Source organism: Panthera pardus, unplaced genomic scaffold (assembly GCF_024362965.1).
Source record: "Panthera pardus isolate Hobbes unplaced genomic scaffold, ASM2436296v1 HiC_scaffold_25, whole genome shotgun sequence".
Classification (NCBI taxonomy): domain Eukaryota; kingdom Metazoa; phylum Chordata; class Mammalia; order Carnivora; family Felidae; genus Panthera; species Panthera pardus.
In genome coordinates, this window is record NW_026526821.1 from 21,320,871 (window position 1) to 21,345,639 (window position 24,769).

At 51.1% G+C, this 24,769-nt stretch overlaps 1 protein-coding gene across 1 annotated transcript; it reads right to left on the minus strand.

The window, feature by feature from the left end:
- Positions 1–816: 816 nt before the first annotated feature.
- On the minus strand, positions 817–24,559 carry LOC109272456 (lipopolysaccharide-binding protein-like). Its single transcript, XM_019458519.2, has 15 exons — positions 24,280–24,559; positions 23,515–23,629; positions 22,553–22,681; positions 21,982–22,137; positions 17,649–17,712; positions 14,784–14,847; positions 13,564–13,655; positions 12,656–12,832; positions 11,313–11,372; positions 10,222–10,392; positions 7,315–7,382; positions 5,698–5,743; positions 4,722–4,785; positions 3,805–3,881; positions 817–2,658 (listed from the first exon to the last, which is right to left on the minus strand). Exons 1-15 carry the CDS (start codon positions 24,401–24,403, stop codon positions 2,614–2,616), a joined length of 1,452 nt encoding a protein of 483 aa, XP_019314064.2. The 5' UTR covers positions 24,404–24,559; the 3' UTR covers positions 817–2,613.
- Positions 24,560–24,769: the final 210 nt, after the last annotated feature.

The following is a 24,769-nucleotide window of genomic DNA, read 5'->3' on the forward strand; positions in this document are numbered from 1 at the left end:
ATCATAGTGAATTTATCATCCTGGGAAACTAATAATTCCCTGAAGCAAACTACCTGTGTTATCTTACTTCTCCCTGTAATTATGCCTAATACTGTCTTAGCCATTTCTGCTAATTACCATCATTAGCAAAGTAAACATCTTTTGTTTTCTCTAGACTCTAGAAAACTAGACGACGGGAGGACTATCGAGCTGTTTTTCTCCCTGAGCTTACATTGAATATTTTTATAGTTACACACATCACCCATCTGGTTAATTTATAGCTGTTTTAAACGTGGAAGACTGAGGATAAATTGGAACTGGGTTCAGTGACCAAAGTTTAAAACTGGTTTTTAACTTGGAAATTATCTACGATCCAAAAAGATTTATCTGCAAACTCAAATTAACACTTGAGGTTTTACAGAAGTTAAGCAAGGATCTAAAAATTACGGTTTTAGCTACAACATGGTCTTTCTGATTGGTACTGCTATGAAGATGGTAGGATTGAAACCCCTGCAGGGCTTCAGCTTGAGCTGTGGCACAAGAGCATCCCCTTCCTGATTGGAAAGTCTGTGCCCCCATTGTCCTTTAAGGGTGATGATCTTGTCACTTTATTTTTTTTTTAATTTTTTTTTTTTAACATTTATTTATTTTTGAGACAGAGAGAGACAGAGCATGAACAGGGGAGGGTCAGAGAGAGAGGGAGACTCAGAATCCGAAACAGGCTCCAGGCTCTGAGCGGTCAGCACAGAGCCCGACGTGGGGCTCGAACTCACAGACCGCGAGATCATGACCTGAGCCGAAGTTGGCCGCCCAACCGCCTGAGCCACCCAGGCGCCCCTGATCTTGTCACTTTAAATTCTCTTGAGTCACACCAGGTGAGAAGCAGGAATCAGGCAGAAGGAGACGAAAATGTCAGCTTTGTTGTTCGTAAGAGCTGGTGGGGGAGGGCTCCCTAATACCTAACCCCCTCTGAATGCAGGCTGTCCCCACCGCCACCCAGGGGCAGAACTTTCAACAGGATTCTTTAAGAAAATATGCCACCAAACCGAGGCATCCGGCGATCAGGGTGACATGTTGAGCTCTGAAAATACGAATGGGTCAATTTTTGATCACAGATTTCAGCTGAAAATGAAGCGTTCTGATGGCAGCCAGTTAGGAAAATCCTGAATGGGCTGTCCCGTGTGCTCAGACAAGGGAGCACCAGGGACGGGCCCAGCTGTTTTTCCGGCTTCAGAAAGGTCCCTCAGGAATGGAGGTGGAAAAGGAAGATGGGTGACCCACAGGCTTTCGGGAGGACTCCTGCTGAATTGTCCCAGAAGGACTGGGGTTGGAAGTCAGAGTCTAGGGACACAGAAGTGGTCAGATCAGAAAAGTCACCCATTGTCTTAGAAGGGGATGGTGTAGGTTGTAGGTTTTTCACATGACAATGACGAGACCCTCATCAAGCTGCCTTCTCCATGAGAGATGACAGATGGTGACAGACTAATAATGGAGATGCTAGAGGAAATGATCTTGGACAAAAGACCTTATGCCCGAGCCTGGCTTGGAGAGGCAGGAATTCCTCTGTCAGGGGACAGTGGGGGCTAGCTGGACAGGGAGTTTATCAGCACAGAACAGAGTAGGCTGGACATCAGCCTTTGGTAACTAACTGAGCATTCAAGGCAAATATTTCACTTTGGTTCATTATCTTTCACCATCCTTGCTGACCATCTCCCATCTTCACTCTTAGACATCCTGGATTTTCCTGGGTAAGGTCATCGGACCTTGCTGGCTCATTTCCTGGGCCTTCCGAGGTAAAAAAACACAACACTTCGATGATTTCATCAGAGGTATGCTGTTGGTTGATGGTTCGAGACAGATTTATTTAAAATTTGGAAGTCTGTCATCCAACTCCTAGTGTATTAAAGGATCTTTAAAAAAAAAACATTTTTTTTTTTTTTTTTTTACATTTATTTGTTTTTGAGAAACAGAGTGAGACAAAGCGTGAGCTGGGGAGGAGCAGAGAGAGAAGGAGACACAGAATCCGAAGCAGGCTCCAGGCTCTGAGCAAGCGGTGAGCACAGAGCCTGATGTGGGGCTGGAACCCATGAACCGCAAGATACGACCCGAGCCGAAGTCGGTCCGCTCGACCAACTGAGCCACCCAGGCACCCCGTTCCCATTTCGATCAATATCACACATCAAGGAAGCGCTGAGCCCCCTCTGTCTGACTCTTGCTCCTGTAACCACGACACCAAAGGACACAGGGGACTAAGTTCATGTTTCGTGGTGAGCGAGGTGCTTTGAGCTGTGTGGCGACCAGACATTGCTCATGCTTTCCAAACCCTTTACTGAGGTTTATTCCGGTGGCCGGCAGGTAGGTAGCCAGGGGCAAGCCACCCAGAGTAAGGCTAAGGACAGCCGTAAAGAAACCACGAAGGGACACGGGAAGGAGGAGGAGGAGAAAGGAGGGGGGGAAGGGGTCACCTGTTCAGGCTTGTGTTCAGGTGCCACAGGCTCCCCGGTGACTAGTGCCCACGTGGAGGGGGCCCTCACGGGAGTGGAGGCAGTGCGGCTGCAGCCTCCGGACCCCCACGGGGGCAGGGGCAGCCCCAGCTGTGATGCCGTCCCCTCCTCCGGCCATGGGTACTCCTCTTCAATGTTCGGCCTCTTCAAGGTTGGCCCCCAAGAGCAAGAAGTTCTGGAGAGGAGGCAAACAGGACACACAAGAAAGCTCACTTTGTGAGCAGCGTAGGAGAGGAGCTTCCCGAAAGGGGAACCCCCACTGGGTCTAGAGGCACGTTCTCACTTGAACCGAAACACCAGGTCAAGTGCAAAGGCCATGCCTTTAGGTCTTGGAGGTTGTTTGTTTTTTTTTTAATTTTTTATTTTCAACGTTTTTTATTTATTTTTGGGACAGAGAGAGACAGAGCATGAACGGGGGAGGGGCAGAGAGAGAGGGAGACACAGAATCGGAAACAGGCTCCAGGCTCCGAGCCATCAGCCCAGAGCCTGATGCGGGGCTCGAACTCACAGACCGCGAGATCATGACCTGGCTGAAGTCGGACGCGTAACCGACTGCGCCACCCAGGCGCCCCAGGTCTTGGAGGTTTTTAGAAACACTGTCCCTCTCAGCTGCCTGCCCCCCGGGAATTTATTTGCATTTCCCGATCTGCTGAGTTCTGGAAGACACGCATGAATGTCACTGTCCGTCCCCCAGAAGTTTTTTCTCCCAGGAGAACAATGTGCCTCTGGGTGCTGCCTCAGTTTACTCCCCTCGCATAATTAATTTATAAGGATGTAGTCTAGAATTACCTTGGAGTAAGAACATGCTATGAACACTGAAGACATGGGTGTCTCTGGAGTTATAAACTGTCATTGTCCCTGTCCCTGCCCCTGACGTGCTTCTTGCGCTAAAAGGCCTGGTCAGTTTTTCTCCGGGAACATCCCTTGCTGCTGTGGGAGGGAAGGCTGGCTGGTGGCCCAGCGGGGACTCTCACACCACCAAGGAGGTTCTGGCTCTTCAACCCGGAAGTGGTGCGTCTAATCTGACCCCTGTGCACGCTTTCCTCCTGCCACACGTGGGTATAGGGCCCTCCACATTGTTGATGTGCAGTTAAGGCCTTTGAACTGAATTACTGGGAGCCTTTCTGCACGAAGCCAAGATTCCACATAATCCAAACCTGCATCTGCACTCCAAAATTTAAAACAAAAATATTTGTCCCTATAAACATTAAGTCCAGGATATAAGTGGGAATCAGGGGCTCCCCCTAATATCTACCAGCCCCGAAAGCAGCCCTCCCAGGAGGCCTTAGGGCTCCCCATCCAGACCCCGCGTCTCACTGACCTTGTGGACGTGGAGCTCCAAACTGTTGAGGTAGGTGTCCCTTGGCAGAGGCAGAGGGAAGCCCTCCTCAAGCTTTGCTGGAAGATAAACAGCAGAGAGACACGGGTTGGACGGAGAAGGCTGAGGACGTGTGGGGACACAGCTCACTGCATTGGCCGCTGGCCGGTGACAGGGCGGGCTGCTTTGAAATGCGGTAGGCTGCTGGATTCGGGGCCGGTTTTCTGTGGGGAGCGGGGCATGTAGATGAAAATGCCCAGCAAATGCGGCTTCCTCAGGAGGGGACAGATGTGGACAGCCTCCACCAGCCAGAGCGGCCGGGATGGGACATGCTGTACTTATAACCAGGGACTCGTCCCCGAGGACCATCATCTCCGCCGCTCTCTCTTTTCCAGGATGACTTCCTGCTCTAACCTCGTGGTGGTAAAAGGCAGGTGGTGAGGCCAGCTGGAGAAGGCCGTGGCGTAGAAGGAGGCCGGCTGGTTCTCCGGCAGCTACTGGGCCAAGCGCTGCTTCCATCAAGGTCAAGGTCACCGAGCAAGTCAGTCACCCAACCTGGCCCTGGTGCCAACTCCAGATGTTCTCCAGGTGCTGCCTGGAATGCCCCTCCTCCCTTGACCCAACTCCCTGTGCTTTGGGACTCAACTTGACCCTCACCTCCTGGAAGCCTGGACCGACCTCTAAGTCATGTTCAGTGCCTCCTCCTAGCTCCCACAGCACCCTGTGCTTCCTCTGTCAAGGCATTTGTCACGCAGGTTGTCACTGCCTGTTACACGTCTGCCTTCCCAACAAAGCGTGAGCTCCATGAGCGCGGGGTCCCGGAAGAAGAGGGGCTCAGCCTGGTAAGTGGCAGGCCGACTGATCCCTGACTCCTACAGAAAGGGTGAATTCAACGTTTGCACGGTAGCAGCTAGGGTTACCGTTGAGGGAGGGGTACAGGGTGTGCAGCGCGTAGTAATTGAGGATGGCTTCCATCAGATCCACCTGGCGGGGGGGGGGGGGGGGGCGGCACAGAGCAAAGGGAACAAACAGGATGTGAATGAAAACGAGTCCGAGGGAAGGACATCTGCCTGGCCCCCGCCTCCAGAAACACCGACATGCCACCCCACTCCCAAAGCAGGTTGGCTGCCGATGAACAAACAGCTCCTTACTCCCGATCTCCTAAACCCCAGTCTCTGACCTTCCTTCGCCATCAGGACGTACAGGCTCATCTTATGGCAACCCCGGACCTGAACTGCCGTCGGGATATTTCGTGGTTCTTACTCCACTCGGTGCAAACACTTTAAAATTTTGCTGCAGAAGTTTTAATGTGTTTGGTGATAGAGCGCTGCCCCAGATCCCCCTGAAAGAGTTAGCTAAGCTATGCTGGACGCCCCAGATTTCCTGTCAAAAGTTCTCAATTCTGAAGCCCATCAGCTCTAAGGGCTTTGGGTAAGGTGTTGTGGACCTGGGCTCCTATTATCATGATATCACGACACTGAATATATACCGAGAGCTTACTCTGTGTGAGGCACTTTGTCAAAGGGTCTTACTAACTTCATTGCCCCACGTCACGTGATAGCTCCCGTTCGAAGTAGCTGGGGTGGGTATCAGTATTCCCATTTTACGGTCAGGGAAACTGAGGCCCAGAAAGGTTAAGTCATTTTCCCCACGTCACGCAGTAACCCAGCGGCACATCTGGTAAAAGCGCCCAGATCTATCTTCCTTCAACGCTCTTGATGTCCACGTCCTGTTGCCTCCGTTGGCCCTCAGGCAACGCCCTTCTTGGAGGATTAACTTTTAGACACGGCATCCGTTTCCATGATGCGTCTTCTGTGGCCTCCCCCCCCCCCCCCACCCCGTGCCGAATCCCTGCTCGGAGAACACACAGAAGAGGTGCTGGGGAAAACAACTCACGTTGAAGTAACGGACGTTGGAGTGTTTCAGTTCCAATTTCAGCTTACTGCATGGAGAAAGAGAGGCACGGGTCACCGCGAGCCGTGACCGCTACTTCCTCGCCGTTACCCGAGGGGAGCACCCAGTGCCCACGGGCAAGGCCGTTTCCCGGGGGCCTGGGCACCCCAGCGTTTCTCTGCAGTGTGGTGCCTTTAAGGCCTTCAAGCATGCCCGGTGATTTAAGAAGAAGCGACGTTGTTAAAAATAAGGCTGGCAGAGCATCTGCAACAATTTACATAAATTATGACAATACAAACACTGACTGGAACAAGTGGGATACAAAAAGTAATGCTCTGCTCGGCCGATTATGTAAAACGGCACAAAAAATGGAAGGAAGCGGGAAACTATTACTACGTGGCAGGGTTAGGGGGGATTCGGGGTGGTTTTCTTTTACACCTTTGCAATTTCCAACTTTTTCTTGCCATGAGCACGCGTTATTTGCATGATAATTATGCAAACAATTATCATTGTTCTTGTCTGGGAACAGACAATATTGTTCCGGGGGGACCTCGGTTGCTGTCGCTGTAGCAGCCAACCCCCCGCCCCCCCCCCCCCCACCTTTGAACCTCCTGGCTGCTGGCCGGGCTCTCTTGTTCAGGGATTCTAACTACCCTGGGCTGATCTCTGCTTTCTTCTCATGGAGCAGAATCGTTCTGCTAATTCCTTGATGAAACCACTGTGTGAGGTCCTCTTACGTCGTCCCTCATTTTGTCGTCTCTCCACAGCCCAAGCCGTTGTCTGTCCGCTCGGATACTGCGACCCCCGCCCCACCCCCACCCCCACCCCCCGCCCCAGGCCAGGTTTATGCATAAACTCAAATTCCGGGACCTCTGCACGGCCCACAGCTTCACCATGGGCTTCTCTGTTTAAAGGCCTCTAAAGGAGATGTTCATCTTAATGGGGTCAGTGCACTTTATCAGCCAACACACATCTAGCCCCGAAGCCCGGAATCAGTTCCTCTGACGCACCCGCTGCACCTGTTCCCCAGCAGGCAGCAGCACCCAGAGCGAGTGACACACGGGACACAGGTGAGGGCTCCAGACGGAGGACACCGCCAGGGGAAGCGCCAGCCCTCGCTGGGGATATACTCCCTCCCGCCCAAAGCCTGCATCCCTCCCCCCCCCCCCCACTGGCCCCCTGGTTAGGTAAGGACTTGCCTACTGACTGGGTGTCTGGACAGGGGAGCAGCAAGGAGTGGCTGGGGCGTCTTTAACCCTGCATCCCAAATCTCCCTTTCTCCTGTGCAGGTTACTGATAGTTTTTCTCAATCTTTTATACAAAGTCCCTGCAGAGCCCCCCGTCTTCCAGGTAGATTACGGTTCCTAAGTTATCCCTTTGCGGAAGTCCGGCTCCTCCACTGATGCCTGAGAGGGGACAGGGAAGCATGCCTTTCATGCATGCCATGTCAACATGCCTTTCCAAAGGGGCACCTGGATTACAGGATAGGCCAGCCCCCGTGGAGATCTCTGTTTCCAAGGGTCAATGCCAGTCCTATCAGCGAACAGACTAGATGCTCTAGCCACTGCCGGGTTCTCCCCATCCTGCCCTATTTCCTCCCCTCATCCTGCGGCCTCTTACCTGCCCGTGGTCACCGAACCAACGATCCTGCCGGAGCTCACACTGATGGTGGCGGAGATGTTGGTCGTCTAGAAAAGCAAAGGGGGGTAACCCAGACTCTCAGCCCATGTAGAAGTCCGGTTGGCTCCCAGTCCAGGAGAAAATGCTTCAGAAATAGAAGCCACGGGGGGCGCCTGGGTGGCCCAGTCGGTTGAGCGTCTGACTTCAGCTCAGGTCACGATCTCGCGGTCCGTGAGTTCGAGCCCCGCGTCAGGCTCTGGGCTGATGGCTCGGAGCCTGGAGCCTGCTTCCGATTCTGTGTCTCCCTCTCTCTCTGCCCCTCCCCCATTCATGCTCTGTCTCTCTCTGTCTCAAAAATAAATAAACATTAAAAAAAAAATTAAAAAAAAAAGAAATAGAAGCCACGGCGGGATGTGGAACATGTAGGTGAAAAGGAGCGACCCGAGGATTGTGGGCTGGGGATGCAGAATGTTGGTGGCTCCCCAGCCGATTTTAAGAAAGGTGAGCTGGGGTTTTAGAGGTCTTAATGGAAGCATCAAGAAGGGGAAATAAGCCGGAGCTAAAGACACAGAACATTCGAATAGGGAGACCGTCCACCGACAAGTATGACTGGGCTTTGAAGCAGGCTACTAAGAGAAGTTCAGAGAGTCCCTGAGCCCTAGGGACATTTAAAGATACCACCAGCCGACCCCGGGGCCTGGTCTGTCGAGGGGTGGGGTTGAACCAGGCGACATCTAGGGTGGTTCGCTATTCTGGATTTATGTCTCTTGCCAAATTTGGGGAATTCCCAGCCATTATTACTTTGAGACTCTGAAGACATGAAGGTGAGATCTTTTGTCGGAGTCCCACGGGGCCCTGAGGCTCCTTACGTCTGTTCAGTCTGCGGGTTCGGACTGGCTCATTTCTATCGTCCTATCTTTTAATTCACTCCTTTTCTCTGTTCCACTGACACACCCCGGCAGGGGTGTTGGGCATGTTGGTATAGCCTTAAGCGAGTTATGGATTGTCTATAAGTTTTGTCTTACGAGGCTGTCCCATTTTTGGTCCTTTGGCTAGAGACAGGAGGATGTTGTTGGGGCTCTTTTTTGCTTGTGCCTGGGAGTGTTTCCACCTTGCCCCAAATTGAACTCTGTAGGGCAAAAAGAAAACCCAAGGCACTCATCATCATGCCGTTCCTTAGATCCTGAGGCCCCTGGCCCATCCACCTTTTTCTCTCTGCCTTTCAGAGTTTTCTTGTTTATTTTATATGTAATGTGTGAGGTTTTTGGTTGTACTCAGCAGGAGTGGGGGAAATGGACATCTATCTAGCCCATCTTCCCAGAAGCAGAAGTGTTTTGCCCCTTTTGAAATTGGATTGTCATTTAAATTTTTTTAATGTTTATTCATTTTTGAGAGAGAGAGATAGACGGAGGGGGTGGAGAGTGAGTGGGGGAGGGGCAGAGAGAGAGGGAGACACAGAATCTGAAGCAGGCTCCAGGCTCTGAGCTGTCAGCACAGAGCTCGACATGGGGCTCGAACTCACGAACCGTGAGATCATGACCTGAGCCGAAGTCGGACGCTTAACCGACTGAGCCAAACAGGCGTCCCTGGCTTGTTGTTTTTATGACTGACTTGTAAGAGTTCTTTATATATTCTGGAAGCACATCCCTTCCCATATATATGCTTTGCAAACATTTTCTCTCTTTCTGTGGGTTTTCTCACTTTTTTGAATTATGTCCTTTGAAGCACAGAAGTTTTTAATTTTGGTGACGTCCAATTTACCCATTTTTTAATTTTGTTGTTCATGCTTTTGATTTGCCTCTTAGAAGCCTTTGCCTAACCCAAGGTCAAGAAGATTTAATACTGTGTTTTTTTTTTTTCTGAGAGTTTTGTAGTTTTAGCTCCCACCTTTGGGTTGGGGTCCACTTTTGGTCAATTTTTTGTGTAGGTATAAGGAAGGGGTCTGATTTCATTTTGCATGTGGATATCCAGTTGTCCCAGCACCATTTCTTAAAAGCTTCTTTTTGGGGCACCTGGGTGGCTCAGTCGGTTAAGCGTCCAACTCTTGATTTCGGCTCAGGTCGTGATCTCACGGCTCATGAGGTCGAGCCCGGTGTTGGGGAGACTGCTTGGGATTCTCTCTCTCTCCTGCTGTCTCTGCCCCTTCCCCACTTGTGCGTGTTCTCTCTCTCAAAATAAGTAAACTTAAAAAAAATCTTATTCTTCCTCCGCTGAATTGCCTTGGTCCCCTTGTTGAATATCATTTGGCTGTAAATATGGTGATGTATTTCTGGATTCCTAATTCTATTCCGTTGATCTGTATGTCTCTCTTTGCACCAGCACCACACTATCTTGATTACTGTAGCCTTCTAGTAAGTTCTGAAATAGGGAAGTAGGAGCTCTACAGCTTGTTTTTCTTTTTCAGGATTGTTTTGGCTATTCTAGGCCCCTTGAGTTTGCATATGAATTTTAGGATCAGCTTGCCGAAAAAAGCCAGCTGGGATTTTGATAGGGATTGTGTTGAACGTGTAGCTCAGTTTGGAGAGTATTGCCATCGTAAGACTTCTTTACATTTTATACCTTCTTTAAAAAGGTAATTTAATGATTTTTATTTATACTAATTTCAGAAGGGTTGTGCTTTAAATCAAACACGTTTTTATAGCAAATGTAAGAGTGCGCAAGCTAAAATGGTCCAACGTAGCTGGAGGGAATGACTTTTAAGCTTTCTCGCAATTGTGACAGTGTATGATGTGATTAAGTATGCCCTTGGGAAGCCTGAAATGCAAGGTCCCCTCACGCCGCTGGCAAGAAGAAGCAGCCTCCAGCGTCTACGAACTGTGCAGTCTCCCGGTCCTTCAGAGGAGGGAGAGGCTTACACCGTGGCAGGGGGAACCCCTTGCTCCTCTGGGGAGCTGGGATCAGACTTACCACCCTGAGTTCGAAGAGTAGCTTGCGCTCAGAGGAGGTGGGCAGGAGAGCGAAGGCCTGGATGTCTATCACTGGACTGAGGGTCACATTTCCAGGGGTGAACATCAGGAACGGGGCCGATTCGGGAGACGTCTCGAGCTCTAGCTCCGTATTGGGGTACAACCTGGCCAGCTGGAGAAAGAGGGCAGAGACTCAGGGGAGGGCGGGAGACAGACAGAAGGAGCCCGAGCTGTATCAGGGAAGGGCAGGTGGGCAGATCCCCAAAGTCCAAACTTCCAAGGGCCTTTGACCAGCAGTGGAAATGTGACAGGAGGGCGGGCATTGTGTTTTCCAGAACTCTTTCCAATAGACAGGTGTTGTGATTGGAAAGTGTACTCTAATAAAGTGAGAGACACCCCCAGTGGGCACGCTCCAGTAACAGCGATGGTCGCCATACTGCTGCCTATGCGGGCCAGCTTGTGTTGACTACAGTGTGAATTTGGGGCTGGGGCTGAATTGCCTGGTTCAAGAGAGGGGGCACCGATTGTCCTCCACTGGGCTTCTGCCACTTTTCAGCTACGCTTTACATAAACGTCAAACAAATATCAAGTAGTGGCCTAGCCCCAAATTATGAGCCGGCCCGATGTGCCCTCCCCCCTTGTGCCCCAGAAAGATCTTATACATTTGCGCTGGTTCGGTGCTATCATCTCCCATGTGACCCTCCCAGCGACCCGGCGGGTCAGGTATTATTATTGTCCCCGTTTGACAGACGAGGAAACTGAGGCCCGACGAGTCGGATTTCCAGAGTTGGAGAGTTCCAGAGATGGAGAACTCTCTCTAGAGTTCCAGGGATGGAGAACAGCAGACCCAGGGTTCAAACACAGGCAATCAATCCGAATCCAGATCCTGAGACTTTATGCCACAAGGGGTCAGAGAATGATGGGACTGGTGCATGCAAAACTTAATAGCTTTTATCTCTACCCACCGTTCTAATAGGTAAGCTGTTTGGAGGAAGTGTAGGCACAGCTCGCGGCCACGCCAATACAATCTCCGCATCTGGTCTAGGTCGAGGGGTTGCCTTATACTCCGAGATTAGTGTTCGCGGGTCTTACCTGAGGAATAATGGCCCGGAATGAGTTGGTGTGCAGGTGGATTGGAGAGTCCAGGGGAATCTGCAGTAGAAGAAGCACGAGGCTGCTTGAGACGCAGGACACGATGTGGACTTGGAGGTCAGACAGCTTGGGTTCAAATACCGCTGCTGCCAGCTTTTTGGCGGACTACTTTCCGGCACCCCTTGCTAGGTCCTGTGCCTGGAAAATGGGGATGATCATGATAGCACCCGCCGAGCAGAGCGTGCGAGGATTGAATGAGACCATGTGTGGGCAGAGCGCTAAGTGCCTGGAAACCCAGTAAACTCTTAACAAAAGTCGGTTTTTGTTGTTCATAGTTTCTCAGGATGCTCCCCTCAAGGGAGACCAGTGAGGTCTCGTAACCAGCGCGACCTGGATTTAATCTACTGCCAGAGATGGCTGGCCCCCCAACCTCTCTCATGGTGCCGTCCTCTACCGGCCCCAATGACTTGCTGATTTTCCGGCTTGGCGAACGCTGCCTACACCTGCACGCAGCCCACCTTGCTGGATCTCTCCTCCCTCACGATCCCCTCTTTCCGCGGGCTGCTCGTATGGCACTCATCATAGTGCTTGGCTGTGGGGGTGCGAGGCTCAGACTTCAGGGGGTCCACTTCCAGGAGGGGGGTCGGCTGGCAGCATCCTGCTGTCTCATTCAGGCCCCACACCGTTCGTGCTGGGGCCACACTCTCCCAGACAGCCCTCAGCCCCCGGCAGAGAACAGCCAGGGTGTATGTAGATCTGGAGAATTTGGTGGTCACAGGCGGGATTAAGACAATGAGCCAGACGCAGGGGCGCCTGGGTGGGTGAGTCGGTCACGCCTCCGACTTGGCTCGGGTCACGATCTCACGGTTTGTGGGTTTGGGGGCCCTCCAGCACTCCTACCCAGCGCGCCCGCCTGCCCCCTCCTCCACGGTGTCGGGACTGCATCTCCCGCTGAGGGCTCTCCCTTCCTACTCCCCCTTCCTCTCCCCTTTATCCTTCACGGGCGCTGCCCCGCATCCCTCTCTCCCAAGTCCAGCTCCGCCTTGGGATCCGCCACTCGGAGGACCAGACAGGTTACCGCAGAGTCTGGCTTACGTTTGAAAGCACTACCAACAGTAGCTTATCTGTATCGTGGGTCAGACACCGCGCTCTTTACAGATCCCTGGGGAAGAGGCAGCTCTGGGATCCACATGCACAGACGGAAACTGAGGCACAGCCTGGATTTGAACCCACACGGCAGGTTTCAGATGGCACGTTCTTTCCCTGAACACCGCTAACCTTGGTCTACTGTCCTGCCTGACGCTCTCTCCTGGGACCCCCAGGCTCCTCCTTCTCTTACTCACGTGCTGGTTTTGGATGGTGAAATTCATGCGCCCAGCCTGGTGGTAAACCCGGCTGGCTGTGTTGAAGACATGCTCGGAGACGGCAAAGTACACCGAGTGGTCCTGTTTCTCAGGCAGCCTGATGGGAGGAGCATCGAAGGGGGCTGGGGAGCGCCAGTTTCGGCCAAAGAATTCACCCTGGAGACAGAGGGACACATCACCCACCTAAGGTTCCTACCAGAGAGGGTGCCCGGCAGAGGCATCCAAAGCCTGCCTAGGGAAGTCTCCTGCGCCCTGGGTGGTGGTTCCTCTCCAGAATGTGGGCCTGGGGTCCTGAAAGTGTCCTTCTGGCCCCACAATATTTAGACCCTGACAACCGTCCCAAATCTCCCTGTTATCGAGCCGGGTGGGGAGGTATGTGCCGTGTTCTCCCAGGCTCAGGATGTGGCACGTGGAAAGCATGTGGGAAGCATGGAGTCTGGAGATTAACTGTATCCGTTTGAACCCTGGCCTGCCACTTACTAGCTCTGGGACTTTGGGTGAGTCCCCAGCTTCCTTGTGCCTCGACCGCTTCATTTGCCGAATTAGGATGGGGCCAATGGTTTCTAGGTGGCGTAAATTTTAAATAAGTTAATATTCGTACAAATACTCAGCATCTGGCACATAGTAAGGAGCAGATGTGTTCGGTTCGTAAATACGATTGGAGGAGGCTGGCGCTCTAGGGCCTGGCTCAACCCCCCGGGGAATCCTGGAGGAGACTGGAATCAAGAGAAGGTATATTACTTTCCTGTTGCTGCTGTGGACACTGGCCAAGGATGGGGACTTATAGGCAGATGGACTAGAGAAGGAGGGGAGGAGCCGACTCTGGGAGGTAGAATTGATTTTCTGCTAGTCCTGAGCTCTAAAGTCCCCTCTCCACAGCAACTTACCTTGAAGGGTGTGTCTATGACTTGAGAAGTCACTTGGGGAGCTCCTACTAAACTGTAGTCAATGCCGGCAACCTGGTCAATCATGGCGATAACTGTGGAACAGGAAAGAGACAGTGTTATGAATAGGGTAGTCAGACACAGTTGTGTGCGTTGTGCACTGCATAGTTTCAGGGCTCTCCTTTCACGTGGACTTTTGCCTTTGGAGAATGGACATGGGGCTGGGGCTGACCCATGGTACCTTCAGTCACAAAGAGAGTGCTGTGTGCATCCGTTCACTCGTTCATTCAATGTTTACTGAGCATGTGCTATGTGCCAAGTGTAATGCAAGAGGCTGATGAAACACCTGAGCGAGAGAGCCCAAATCCCTGTCCTTTGACAGTCCAGGGTGGGGAGGAAGATAGGGAAAGACAATCAAATACTCGAGCAAATAAATGCAAAAGTGCAACTCTGTTAGGTAGCGTAGGTCCCTTGGATGGTATCAGCCGTATAATAGAGGGCGAAATAGGGGGTTGCAGCTTGATTTGGACAGGGAGTCAGAGGAGGGGTTGCTTGGGCTCTGATCTGAAGGAGGAGTGGGTGTTGACTCAGTGAAAGGGGGGTGGAAGTGGGGCAGGACGTTCCTGGCAGAGGGAACGATATGTGCAAGGACCTTGTAGCAGTACAGAGCGTATTAGAGGCACGTAGGGTGTATTAGAGGAGTTGGCGATGTTAGAGGCATATCGGGACTGTGTGGCCGGCCACATTGCCGGACCACGCAAGGCCTTGTCACTCGAAGCTGGGCTCAGTGTCCTGCGAGTCAGAGGAATCTTTGCTAGGTCCCAAGAAGAGGGGGAGACCCGACCTGATTGTAAAAGGTCCCTGTGGCAGCCAGAGGGGCAGGGCTGGGTGGACCCCCGGCCCTACGCGGGGAGTTCAGAGCATCCCTGTTTCGTTAAAGCAGCCAGGGCAGAGCCGACCCGTGATTCTCCCATGCGTTTGTCATTCTCTGCCCACCTCGTGCTCCCGGCAGGTTTCCGAGTCACTACCCTTAACCTCCTGAGTCCCCCACCTCCGGAAGAGACCCCCGAGAGAGGGGGTTACCCCGTATCCAACTCTAAGGTGGAGAGGTCCTTAGGGGGGAAAGTTCTCCCGGGGCTCTTGGGAAATGATGGTGATGGCTCCAGGGGTACCAGGTGTCCCGGCATCTGATGGCACCCAGAGAAGGGAGGGGGCCTCCAAACCTGGCAGAGTCCGGAGATAGGGCTCCAGGTGAGAAGCTGTTGACTTCCGGACCATTTCGCAGATCTGTCCAAAGTGCGTGAGAAAGTCAGGTGAGTCTCCCTCTACCCTCTGTCTCCTTGGTCCTGCCCTTCCCCCCACCACCCTCCAGGAAACGTGGGTTATCTCCCCACCCTGTAGGTAGGTGTGTGAGGGGGGGGGAGGAGCGTGTCGAAAGGGAGAAGAGGCCGCTACCTTCATCAACACGCAACACTTGGTCACTGTGCCATTTGGGCTGGGCCACACACGGGGGCCCAGCTTAAGTTCGTAGACTTTTCTGGAACCCACGTTAAAAGTGGACGGTGGCCAAGTCTGGCCCCGGGGTCTGCCCTTGTCATGGTCCTCAGTTCAATGTCTTGGCAGCTGAGGGGCAAGAAGTGTAGTACGTAGACGCGCTTATTAGAGAGCGAGGGGTAAAGCAGAAGAGCCGTTAGGTGCAGGAGGCAGCTCTTGAACCAGAGGCTCCAGCCCCTCCTTCCTCAGCCCCTTGGCTTCCTCTTCTTGCTCTGGCTCCCGGCTACCTGGGAATAAGGGATCCTACGGAGCAAGGTGCCTGGTCTGCAGGCAGTACTGATGAGGGCCACCAGAGGGCCCCAAAGCAAAGCCAGAAGGAGAGTCCTGAGACCAGTTCCTCAGTGGCCACCAGCCTGCTCCCAACGTCCAGAATTCCGGCTTGCACGATCCCAGAAGTCCCTAGTCTTCCGATTTCCCAACTTCTGCTATTCCTACACCACCTCTCTGACTTGGCCTTTCTCACCTCTTCATTTACTTAATGTTCACTTTGCATCAAGGGGCCTTTCAAGAATCACATACACGTAATAAAAAATACAGAAATGTTATAGCACTCGTCAGCGAAAAGCTGGCCTCCCTTGGCATACACACGATATAACTGGGAAAAAAGAATACAAGGGATTGAAAAAAAAAGCCAGGCTGGATACGGCTGCCTCGTTGGATCATGCTCCCTTTTTTTTTTTTTTTTTTTTTTTGTGAGAAGCGTTCAGGATACGTTGACCCCAAACGGAGACTTCCCCTTTGATGAAAGAGGGAGAGGACTGCAAAGGGGATCACTCGTTCACGCCATCATTCTGCACGATGCAATACCGAGGCTCCACAATCACTTAAAATCAACACTTTGTTTGGGGGAAGTTTCCCCACTTTGGGAGCCACTGTTTTGTGCAAACTCCAAGCCAGCTTGCATCAGGTGGGCCTGACCTGGCCTCTCCCGGAGCACGAGGAAAGGGCAGCGCCACCCAGGAAGCTGGCCCTGCTGGGGCCTGACCTCGCCCACCCCAAGCCCCTGGGTCAGAGGTCCTCTCTGTCTTCATATCTCTGTCTGCACCCTCAGTCCCGTGGGGGCCGCAGCCAGGGCTCCCATCCCGGGAAACTGACCAGTCCTTGGGCTCAGCCTCTCCGACACCTGCCCCATTCCCCACTGGACGCAGGGTATCCAGATTTTTCTGGCCCATGTTTCCTATATGAGCTGGGCAGAGACCACAACTTGCCTCTGACCTCAGCCTGCTGCACAGGGCTCCTGGGGCATACATGGCAATGAAAATAGCCTCGTGTCAGTTCCTCTGCCCTTCCTCTGTATGAGGCACTCGTCAGTGCCTGGGTGCATGATGTCATACGGTCCTCCCATCAGCTTTTCAGTGTAGACGCTGTGATTATTTGTTTTATAAATAAGAATCCCAAGGCTCAGGGGCACCTGAGTGGCTCAGTTGGTTAGGTGACTGACTTCGGCTTGGGTCATGATCTCACAACTCATGAGGTCGAGCCCCGCATCGGGCTCTGTGCTGACACCTCGGAGCCTGGAGCCTGCTTCGGATTCTGTGTCTCCCTTTCTCCCTGCCCCTCCCCCACTCACACACACTTTCTTTCCTTCTCTCTCTCAAAAATAAATGAAACATTTAAAAACATGAAAAAAAAAAATCCCAGGGCTCAGAGAGGGTAAGCCCGTTAACCACAGCATCCCAGTCAGACAAGTTGCAGAGCTGGGATTTAGACCCCAGAGGTCTGACTGCAGGACTCATGTGGTCAAGAGCAAAGATTCCGGGAAGTGAAATGCAGTTGAGAAATGAGTCTCAACAGTAATGCTGGTGAGTGCTCTGAGCACAGCCTGTGTGCCGGGAGCGCTAAGTGGTTATCGAATCAAATCCTTACCAGCCCCTTTCAAGGTAGGGCTCATTGTCCCAATTTAACAAATGAGTAGAGTGAGGTTCCAGGGGGTCCTTCAGTGTGCCCAAAGACACACACCAGGTAAGTGGAAGAGGCACTCCCAAGAAGAGGCATGCTTTGCCTCCAAGGCTTTTTCCGGAGGTGAGAGGTACTGAAGATCAGCCCCACTATGATTTTCAATATGGTGCATTTGGGGTGGGGGGAGGGTGAGCCATATTTAAGAATATTTAAGAATGAGTCATATTTAAGTTTCACCTTAAATATGGTGGAAAAGATATCCAAAATTTTTCCGAAAAAGTTTTGGATTTGGTTTGGCATTCATTTAAATCCTTAGAACACCTGGACTTGATTTTTGTGTATGGTGTGAGGGAAGGATCCGACCAAAGTCACTCGTCCGTATGTCTGTAATATTATCTACAACTAGATATCAAACGCTCTGCCAGGTACAAATGCCAATTTAGCATACGTGGTCCCACAAACTTAGGAAAGCCTTGAAGTTTGCTTTTGCACCATAAATGAAGAAAGTTTTACGAAGCACATTCAAATGACAGCATACTTAGGAGGCAAGGCTCTTTCCAAATATCAAATATGTACCTATGTACGTGCCAAACCGTCCTTGTATTAATCACAAATCTACTTATCCTTTTGCTTACCTTTTGTTCCAAGATGTTTTTGAAATTGTTTTCAATTCTTTTATGGAAGAGGTTCAGGATCCAGCTGGAAAAAAAGAGGAAAGAAGTCAGGATCCACTTTGTGATTAACTAGGACTCCAAAAAGGAGGGCCATTCGCGGGTCTGATCTTCCCCCACGTTGTCCCAAGAAGGGACCCAGCCAGATGAGGAACTCTCATGTACTCTTAGTGGGAATGTAAATTAGTGGAACCATTCTGGAGAAAGTATGGAGGATCCTCAACAAATTAAAAATGGAACTACCATATGACCCAGCAATTCCACCTCTAGGTACTTATCTGAAGAAACTGAAAACGCTAACTTGAAAAGTTATCGGCACCTCTGTATTAACTACAGCATTATTTATAATAGCCAAGATATAAAAACAACCTAAATGTTCATCAAAGGATGAATGAATAAAGAAAATGTGGTACACACACACAGACACACACACACACACACACACACAGACACACACAGGAATATTAGCCAACCATAAAAAAGAAGGCTGTCTTACGATTTGCAACAACATGGCTGGTCCTTGAGGATATTACGCTAAGTGAAATAAGTCAGACAGAGAGAGACAAATACCATACGTCTCCCTTATGCGTGGAATCTAAAAAAACCCACAACAATCAAGCTCATAGGTACGGAGAACACATTGGTGGTTGCGGGGGCAGGGGGCAAAATGGGCGGAAGAGGTCAAAAGGGACAAACGTCCGTTACAAAACAAATAAGTCATGGGGCTATGACGTACAGCGTGGTGACTATAGATAATAATGCTTTATTGCATATTTGAAAGTTGCTAAGAGTAGGTCTTAAAAGTTCTCATCACAGGGGCGCCTGGGTGGCTCAGTCGGTTGAGCGTCCGACTTCAGCTCAGGTCACGATCTCGCGGTCCGTGAGTTCGAGCCCCGCGTCGGGCTCTGGGCTGATGGCTCGGAGCCTGGAGCCTGCTTCTGATTCTGTGTCTCCCTCTCTCTCTGCCCCTCCCCCGTTCATGCTCTGTCTCTCTCTCTGTCTCAAAAATAAATAAATGTTAAAAAAAAAAAAAGTTCTCATCACAATAAAAATACGTGCAACCCTGCGTGGTGACAGATGTTAACGAGACTCACTGTGGTGATCATTTCACAATCTATACAAGTATCGGGTCACTGTGTCGTACGCCTGGAACTACTATAACGTCATGTGTGAATTATACCTCAAGAAAAGAAAAACAAGCAGAGTAAGGTCCATTCTCTATACCCTACAAAATCCACTGAACAACTTACCTGGCAGTTTAGCAAGTAGTTATTCATTCAACAAACATTTACTGAGCGCCTCTGATGGGCCAAGCACTGAGTTAGGTGTTGAGGGGCCACTGGTGAATAACCTCCTGGGCTCATGCTGTGAGTCTAACCCACTTCAGGTAAAGCTGCTCTCAGAGAAACCTCCCCACCCCAGGTAGCACTCGGTGAGAATTGTGCCCCCAAACAGACATCCCACGCTATGTGCTCTCCCGGGGTGAGGGTAAGAGGTTGTGGGAAATGAGTGAGTCCGTGGAATTATGTCTGGAAAAATTTTTTCTCCCATAGATTTTTCTTTGCCATTCAATGCTTGCTGATTGGGTGATGTGTATTATGAATGTAGGTATATTATAAATTCATGCAGTAAAATCGGACACAAGTATTCCCTGGGATTCTGCAGAAAGCATCTTGAACTTTCCAGGGTTCTGTCCCCTGAGCAAGCCCCAGGACTCATAGCCTGGGTGAACGTTGGCCCCCTGGGTGGATCTGAATGATGCTGGCTGTAGAGAGCACGGCTGGAGTCCCTGACAGCTGTGGGTGGGGTGTTGCTTCCAGAAAAGCCCACCCCCTCTGACACCTCTGAGGACCCCTCCAACACTGAGTAGAAGCATAACAGACTGAAGCAGTAGGAAACTTTCCTTGGGTCACAGACTTCATAAAGTCATCCTGGCCCCATTCTTCCTCTTGTTGCCCAGATTCGGTCCAACTCCTAAATCTGTCACATGCCCTTTCCCCCACGTCCCCTGCCATCACCTGCCTGGGACATTATCGTCTCTCACCCGGACAACTGCCTCTCTCCTCTCTGGTCTCCCTCCACTCACTCTGCCCAGCTCTAATCTCCTAGGGAGTGATCTTCTAAAAAAAGCCAATCTGATTATATCACTGCCTTTCTTAAAATCCTTCAATGGCTCCCCGCTGCCTGATGTTGGGATAAAGACTAGAGTCTGGCTCCCGCCTATTCCTTTCGCTCTTTCTAATTAAGCACCACCCCTTCAGGTATACTGGCCTCCGATCCCTTTCTGGGAAGTACAGACTTTTCATGCCTCAGGATCTTTGCACATGTTTCTTCCTCCACCGGAGAAGATCCCCCCTCCTCCTCTTTTGCTAAGAATCAAGGCTCGTTTCAGATATCCTTTCCGTGAAGAATCTGTCTCTGCCCAAATTATATTCACAGCATCTGGACTCTCTCCTTATAAGTGTGTTATCACAACTATGTTGAAAGCAATTCAATAGATATTAATATACTTTATGTCTCCTTCCCCCTACTGGAATACGAATTACACCAAGGTGGGGACCCTGTGTGTTGTGTATCATCTCGTATTCCTAGCATTGAGCTCAGGATCTGACAAATAATAAGGGATCAATAAATATTTGTTGAATGAACAATTAAATAGTTACCAACTCCCCACTTGGGTCAAGACCATGGGTAATCATACTTCTGTGTCCCTATCAGTGGCACCCACCCATGTAGCTATCACCACCATAACAAACTAGCTAAAATATTTCTCTGGCCACCACTGTGTTCATCTCCATTGTGTGTGTGTGTGTGTGTGTGTGTGTGTGTGTGTGTGTAAACTACACAGAATTTCATGGCTTTGCTCCTGAGAAATGGGGTATTATGCCCACCCAGTTAAAACAATACAGTAGTGGGGCCCCCCGGGTGGCTCAGTCAGTTAAGTGTCCAACTTCGGCTCAGGTCATGATCTCCCGGTTCGTGGGTTCGAGCCCCGCATCGGGCTCTGTGCTGACAGCTCGGAGCCTGGCGCCTGCTTCAGATTCTGTCTCCCCCTCTCTCTGCCCTCCCCCTGCTTGCACTCTGTCTCTCTCTCTCTCTCTCTCTCTCTCTCAAAAATAAATAAACATGAACAAATTAAAATTAAATAGATAAAACAATACAGTGGTTTAAAGCCATCCAGGCTCAGCTAAAAGTTTCCTTTTCCAAATGGCAGTCTTAAGTTCAAAGCCCCTCGTATTTGTGCAGAAAACATTTGTCAGTAGAGTAAATGCACAGCTAACGGTCTCTGGGCTTCCTGAAATACAAATGCCCCTGCAGCTGACAGGATTAAAGGACCCCATGTTTCTGTTGACATTTTTTCCCCCAACGTGGTCATCCAATGAATTCATGTCTAGCAAAGAGGTGATTGGTTATTCATTCTGTTTGCCACCGCTCCCTTGCCAGTTCCCTTCTGCTCTCCTCTGTGTCCTGGGGGCTGGCCTCTGGAGATTCATCCCTCAGGCTCCCCTGCTGTCTGGCTGATGAGGGGGTGCAGGCAGTAATGAGCGAGGGGTTGGGGTATTTACCGGGTGTGTCCCTGCTGTGCCACAGGGACAGGGTGTGTGAGTATACCTGCCCCAGGGCCCCTTCTCCAAGGTTCCAGCTCTTTCTAGGCTCTGGCAACACCCTTCTCTCCCCTTTCACCTTCACCCCTAGGGGTGGTAACAGCTCCCTACTGTCGTCGGTCTCCAGGAGTTTCAACACCCCTTGTTGAACACCCCTTAGCCCTGTCCACACTCCAGTTAAGATTCTCTTCATCAGATTCTTATCAGTTAGGCCCTGTGTCCTGCCAGGATCTGGGCGATGCAGTGACAACCCCAGCGGAGGGAAGACAGTCATCTGGGGACTGGCATTATTCATTCGATGTTCACTGAGCATCTCCTCCGGGCAAGTCACTTTGGAATCCTGGGTTGCCATTAAAGGCCCTCTTGCCCAGGTGCCGGCAGACTCCTTCTTAAAGGGCCAGATAGTGCACATTTTTGGCATCGCAGGCCACACGGTCTCTGTTGCAACGACTCAACTCTGCCCTTGCAGCGCTAAAGCAGTTGTAGACGACATGGGAGTAAGTGAGTGTGGCTGAGTGCCCATGGCTTTATTTACAAAAACACGAGGCAGACTGGATCGGCCTGCAGGTTCACTGACCTCTGATCTTGATGAACCTTAAATCTTGCTCTTATGCCCCACTGGGAGCATCCCTGGGTGGGCCAGATGTCGAGGCGTCTCCGAGAATCTCCAGCAAGCATGTGGAGTCTCTTACCTTAGAGATCCAGAAATGTCGATGCTGACGTGGCCAATGGAGTTGCTGCAGTGGGCCACAGAGGCAGTGGGTCGTCCAGACTGGTCCTTGCCCAAGTTCAGGGAAACCGAGATGGAAATGCCATCCACGCGCACGTCGAAAGTACCATCGAGGGTGCTGATTGGGAGAAATGGGAGGCAAATGTGTGATCGGTCCCCTGTAGGAAGAGGAGCCAATAGAATGCAGACCAGTCCCCAGTTCCCCACTAACTAGACCAGTCCCCAGTTCCCCACTAACTAGCTGTGTATCCTAACTGAGCCTCTACTCTGTCATGAGCTAAAACAGCGAGCATTTATTGAACATCTGCTGTGTGCCAGGCAGGCACGCTGCTAAATGCCTTACATCTGCTCTGTTATTAAATCCACAACTGCATCTATGAGATGGGTTAATATTGACCCCATTCTACAGATGATAAAATAGAGGCTTAAGGATAGTCATATCTGGGTCCTTCCTAGACGGGTTAAGAACCCAGAAATGGAAGCCCAGAGTGGGAGGCCCTGCCCTTGCCCAAGTCTCACCCAAATCCACTCACATGAAAGCCTTTTTCACCTTCCAGTTCCCGCTGACAGCCACGTAGTTATTGGACAAGGAGGCTGTGATCCCCTGCGTTGGGCGTAGTCTCAAATCCGAGTTCCTGAGCTCGAAGCGATGGATCTTCAGTCTGGAGAAGGAAGGCAGACTATCAAACCCAGAAAAGCCAGGTGCCCATTAGTCCTCCACACGAGGCTCTCGGCTCTAGGGTTGTTAGTGATTCGCTGGTTTTATGAATTTCTGGCTGCTTCACTATCCTCTACTTGGCTCTTCGGTTCTTTTAACACCTTGGAGAAAGTTCCCTATATTAGATTCCCTCCATCGAAGTTCCTCGTGTGGATTCTGCTTTTTCGGCTGGTCCGTGATGGATACAGTCACCCTACCCGGTACATACCCCCTCCCTGTGGCCATTTGAGTTCGTGGCTCTTGTCAAATCAACACTCATTAGTTCACTCAACCAACATCCATTGAGACCCTGTTCTGTGAGACCCGGTTCTAGGCACAGAGGACACAGAGATTCACAGCTCAGCCCTTGTCCTTGAAGAACTCCCAGTTGATGGCAGATCTGGATGTGTTAACAAACTAAAAAGTATCTCACTGCGAAAACCAGATGCAAGGATACTGTAGGGCTGTGGGAAGGGCTATTGACCTTTAAGTGGCATGGCCTGATCCCTCATCTGGGCAATCAGGAGAGTACCTGGGGGTCTCTGGCAGAACAAAAATCTAGGGGTAATTTCTATAGGACTGACCTCGCGGGGCTCATAAATGGTTTCTAAGGCTCTCCTTCCCATCCTGATGATTCAAGAAACATATAGAACCTTCCAGAAGCCCCACAAGAGCTGGCCGTGATCCTTTTGCCTTTAACCCAAGTGATGATTCCATGTTTATTTCCTCCCACCCCGTGAACCTAGGCCCCCATTCTTCTTCCTCCGCTGCCCCTGCAGTGGAGAATGGAGACCTCACCTGTAAAACTCATAGCTCACGCTTTTAATCCAACCGACTTTGAAGCTTCCTGAGAAATCAGGCAACTTGATCGTGGACAGCTCCTTCTTCAGGGTGGCTATTCCATAGCGGTGGGCTGAGGGGAAATGGGGGGAGTCAGCTCATTCCCTGGGAGGCAGCCAAGCGTAGCAGTCGGATGCCTGGGCTTTGAAATCACACGGCCTGGGATTGAATGTAGGACTTGTCATTTACTATTGGTGTGCTCCCAAGCAAGCCCCTTGAATTCCTTGAGACTCGCTTCCCCCCACCCGTACAATGGTAATAACAATGATACCACCCTACGCCTGAGAATGAAATTAGATCATGAATTCCAAGTGCCAGGTAAGTGGCAATTGTTATCTATTCATTCAACAAGGTCGTGGAAGCAATGATACAATACCGTGGGAGCTTTTGAGGAACGAGTTACTGCAGTGTAGTCAAACCTCCGGGTTTTTCACTATCGCCTGGACCCTGTGTTACCCATGCAGATTCCCAGGCCTCGCTTCCGTCGGTAGTAGGCGGATCTTCGGAATCCACATTTTACCGTGTGTCCCAGCAATTCCAGGACAGTCCGCTGGCCCCCTGGGGAAAATGCCGATCTAGCCCCACCCTTAGCCTCCGCTATTCAAGATGAGGAAACTGAAGCCCAGAGAGTGACATACCCAAGGTTTCTAAGATCCCTTGTCCTGGTTGCGACACCACTCTGGTGGGCAACAGCCGCACCAGAGGGATGGCCGACCCCCTTACCGTATTCCAGGCCTTTTCTGGTGATTCTGGCCACGAACCCAGGATTAGACGCCCCTTCTGCAAACCCAGAGACCTCCGCCAGCAGCAACAGGGCCAACACCACAGAGGACGGCCTGGCCATCATCCAGTTTTCAGCAGCGTCCTGGGCAGAGGTTGGTCAGGCTCTCTCCGTAGGAGCCTCCCTTATTGAAGGTGACAGCAGAACTGAGGTGCTTATAAAGCCAGGGGCCAGAGGAGGAACTGAGCCAGCTGGAAGAGAAGACGGGGAAAGTTCAAGGCTTTGGGCCAGTCCCGTTTTTAGCAACTTGAGACGGGGAGAAAGTCGCCTGTGGAATCGTTTGAGGTTTATTTCTGGCCTAAGGGTAGCGGAAGTGGGACCACAACCCCCACCCTCTTCCTCTTCTAAACTCTCCTGCCCAGTGCTGCCAGAGGAGCCTTCCTGCCACACCTCTCTCGTGATGAACACCTCCATTCATTCTCCGTTATTTAC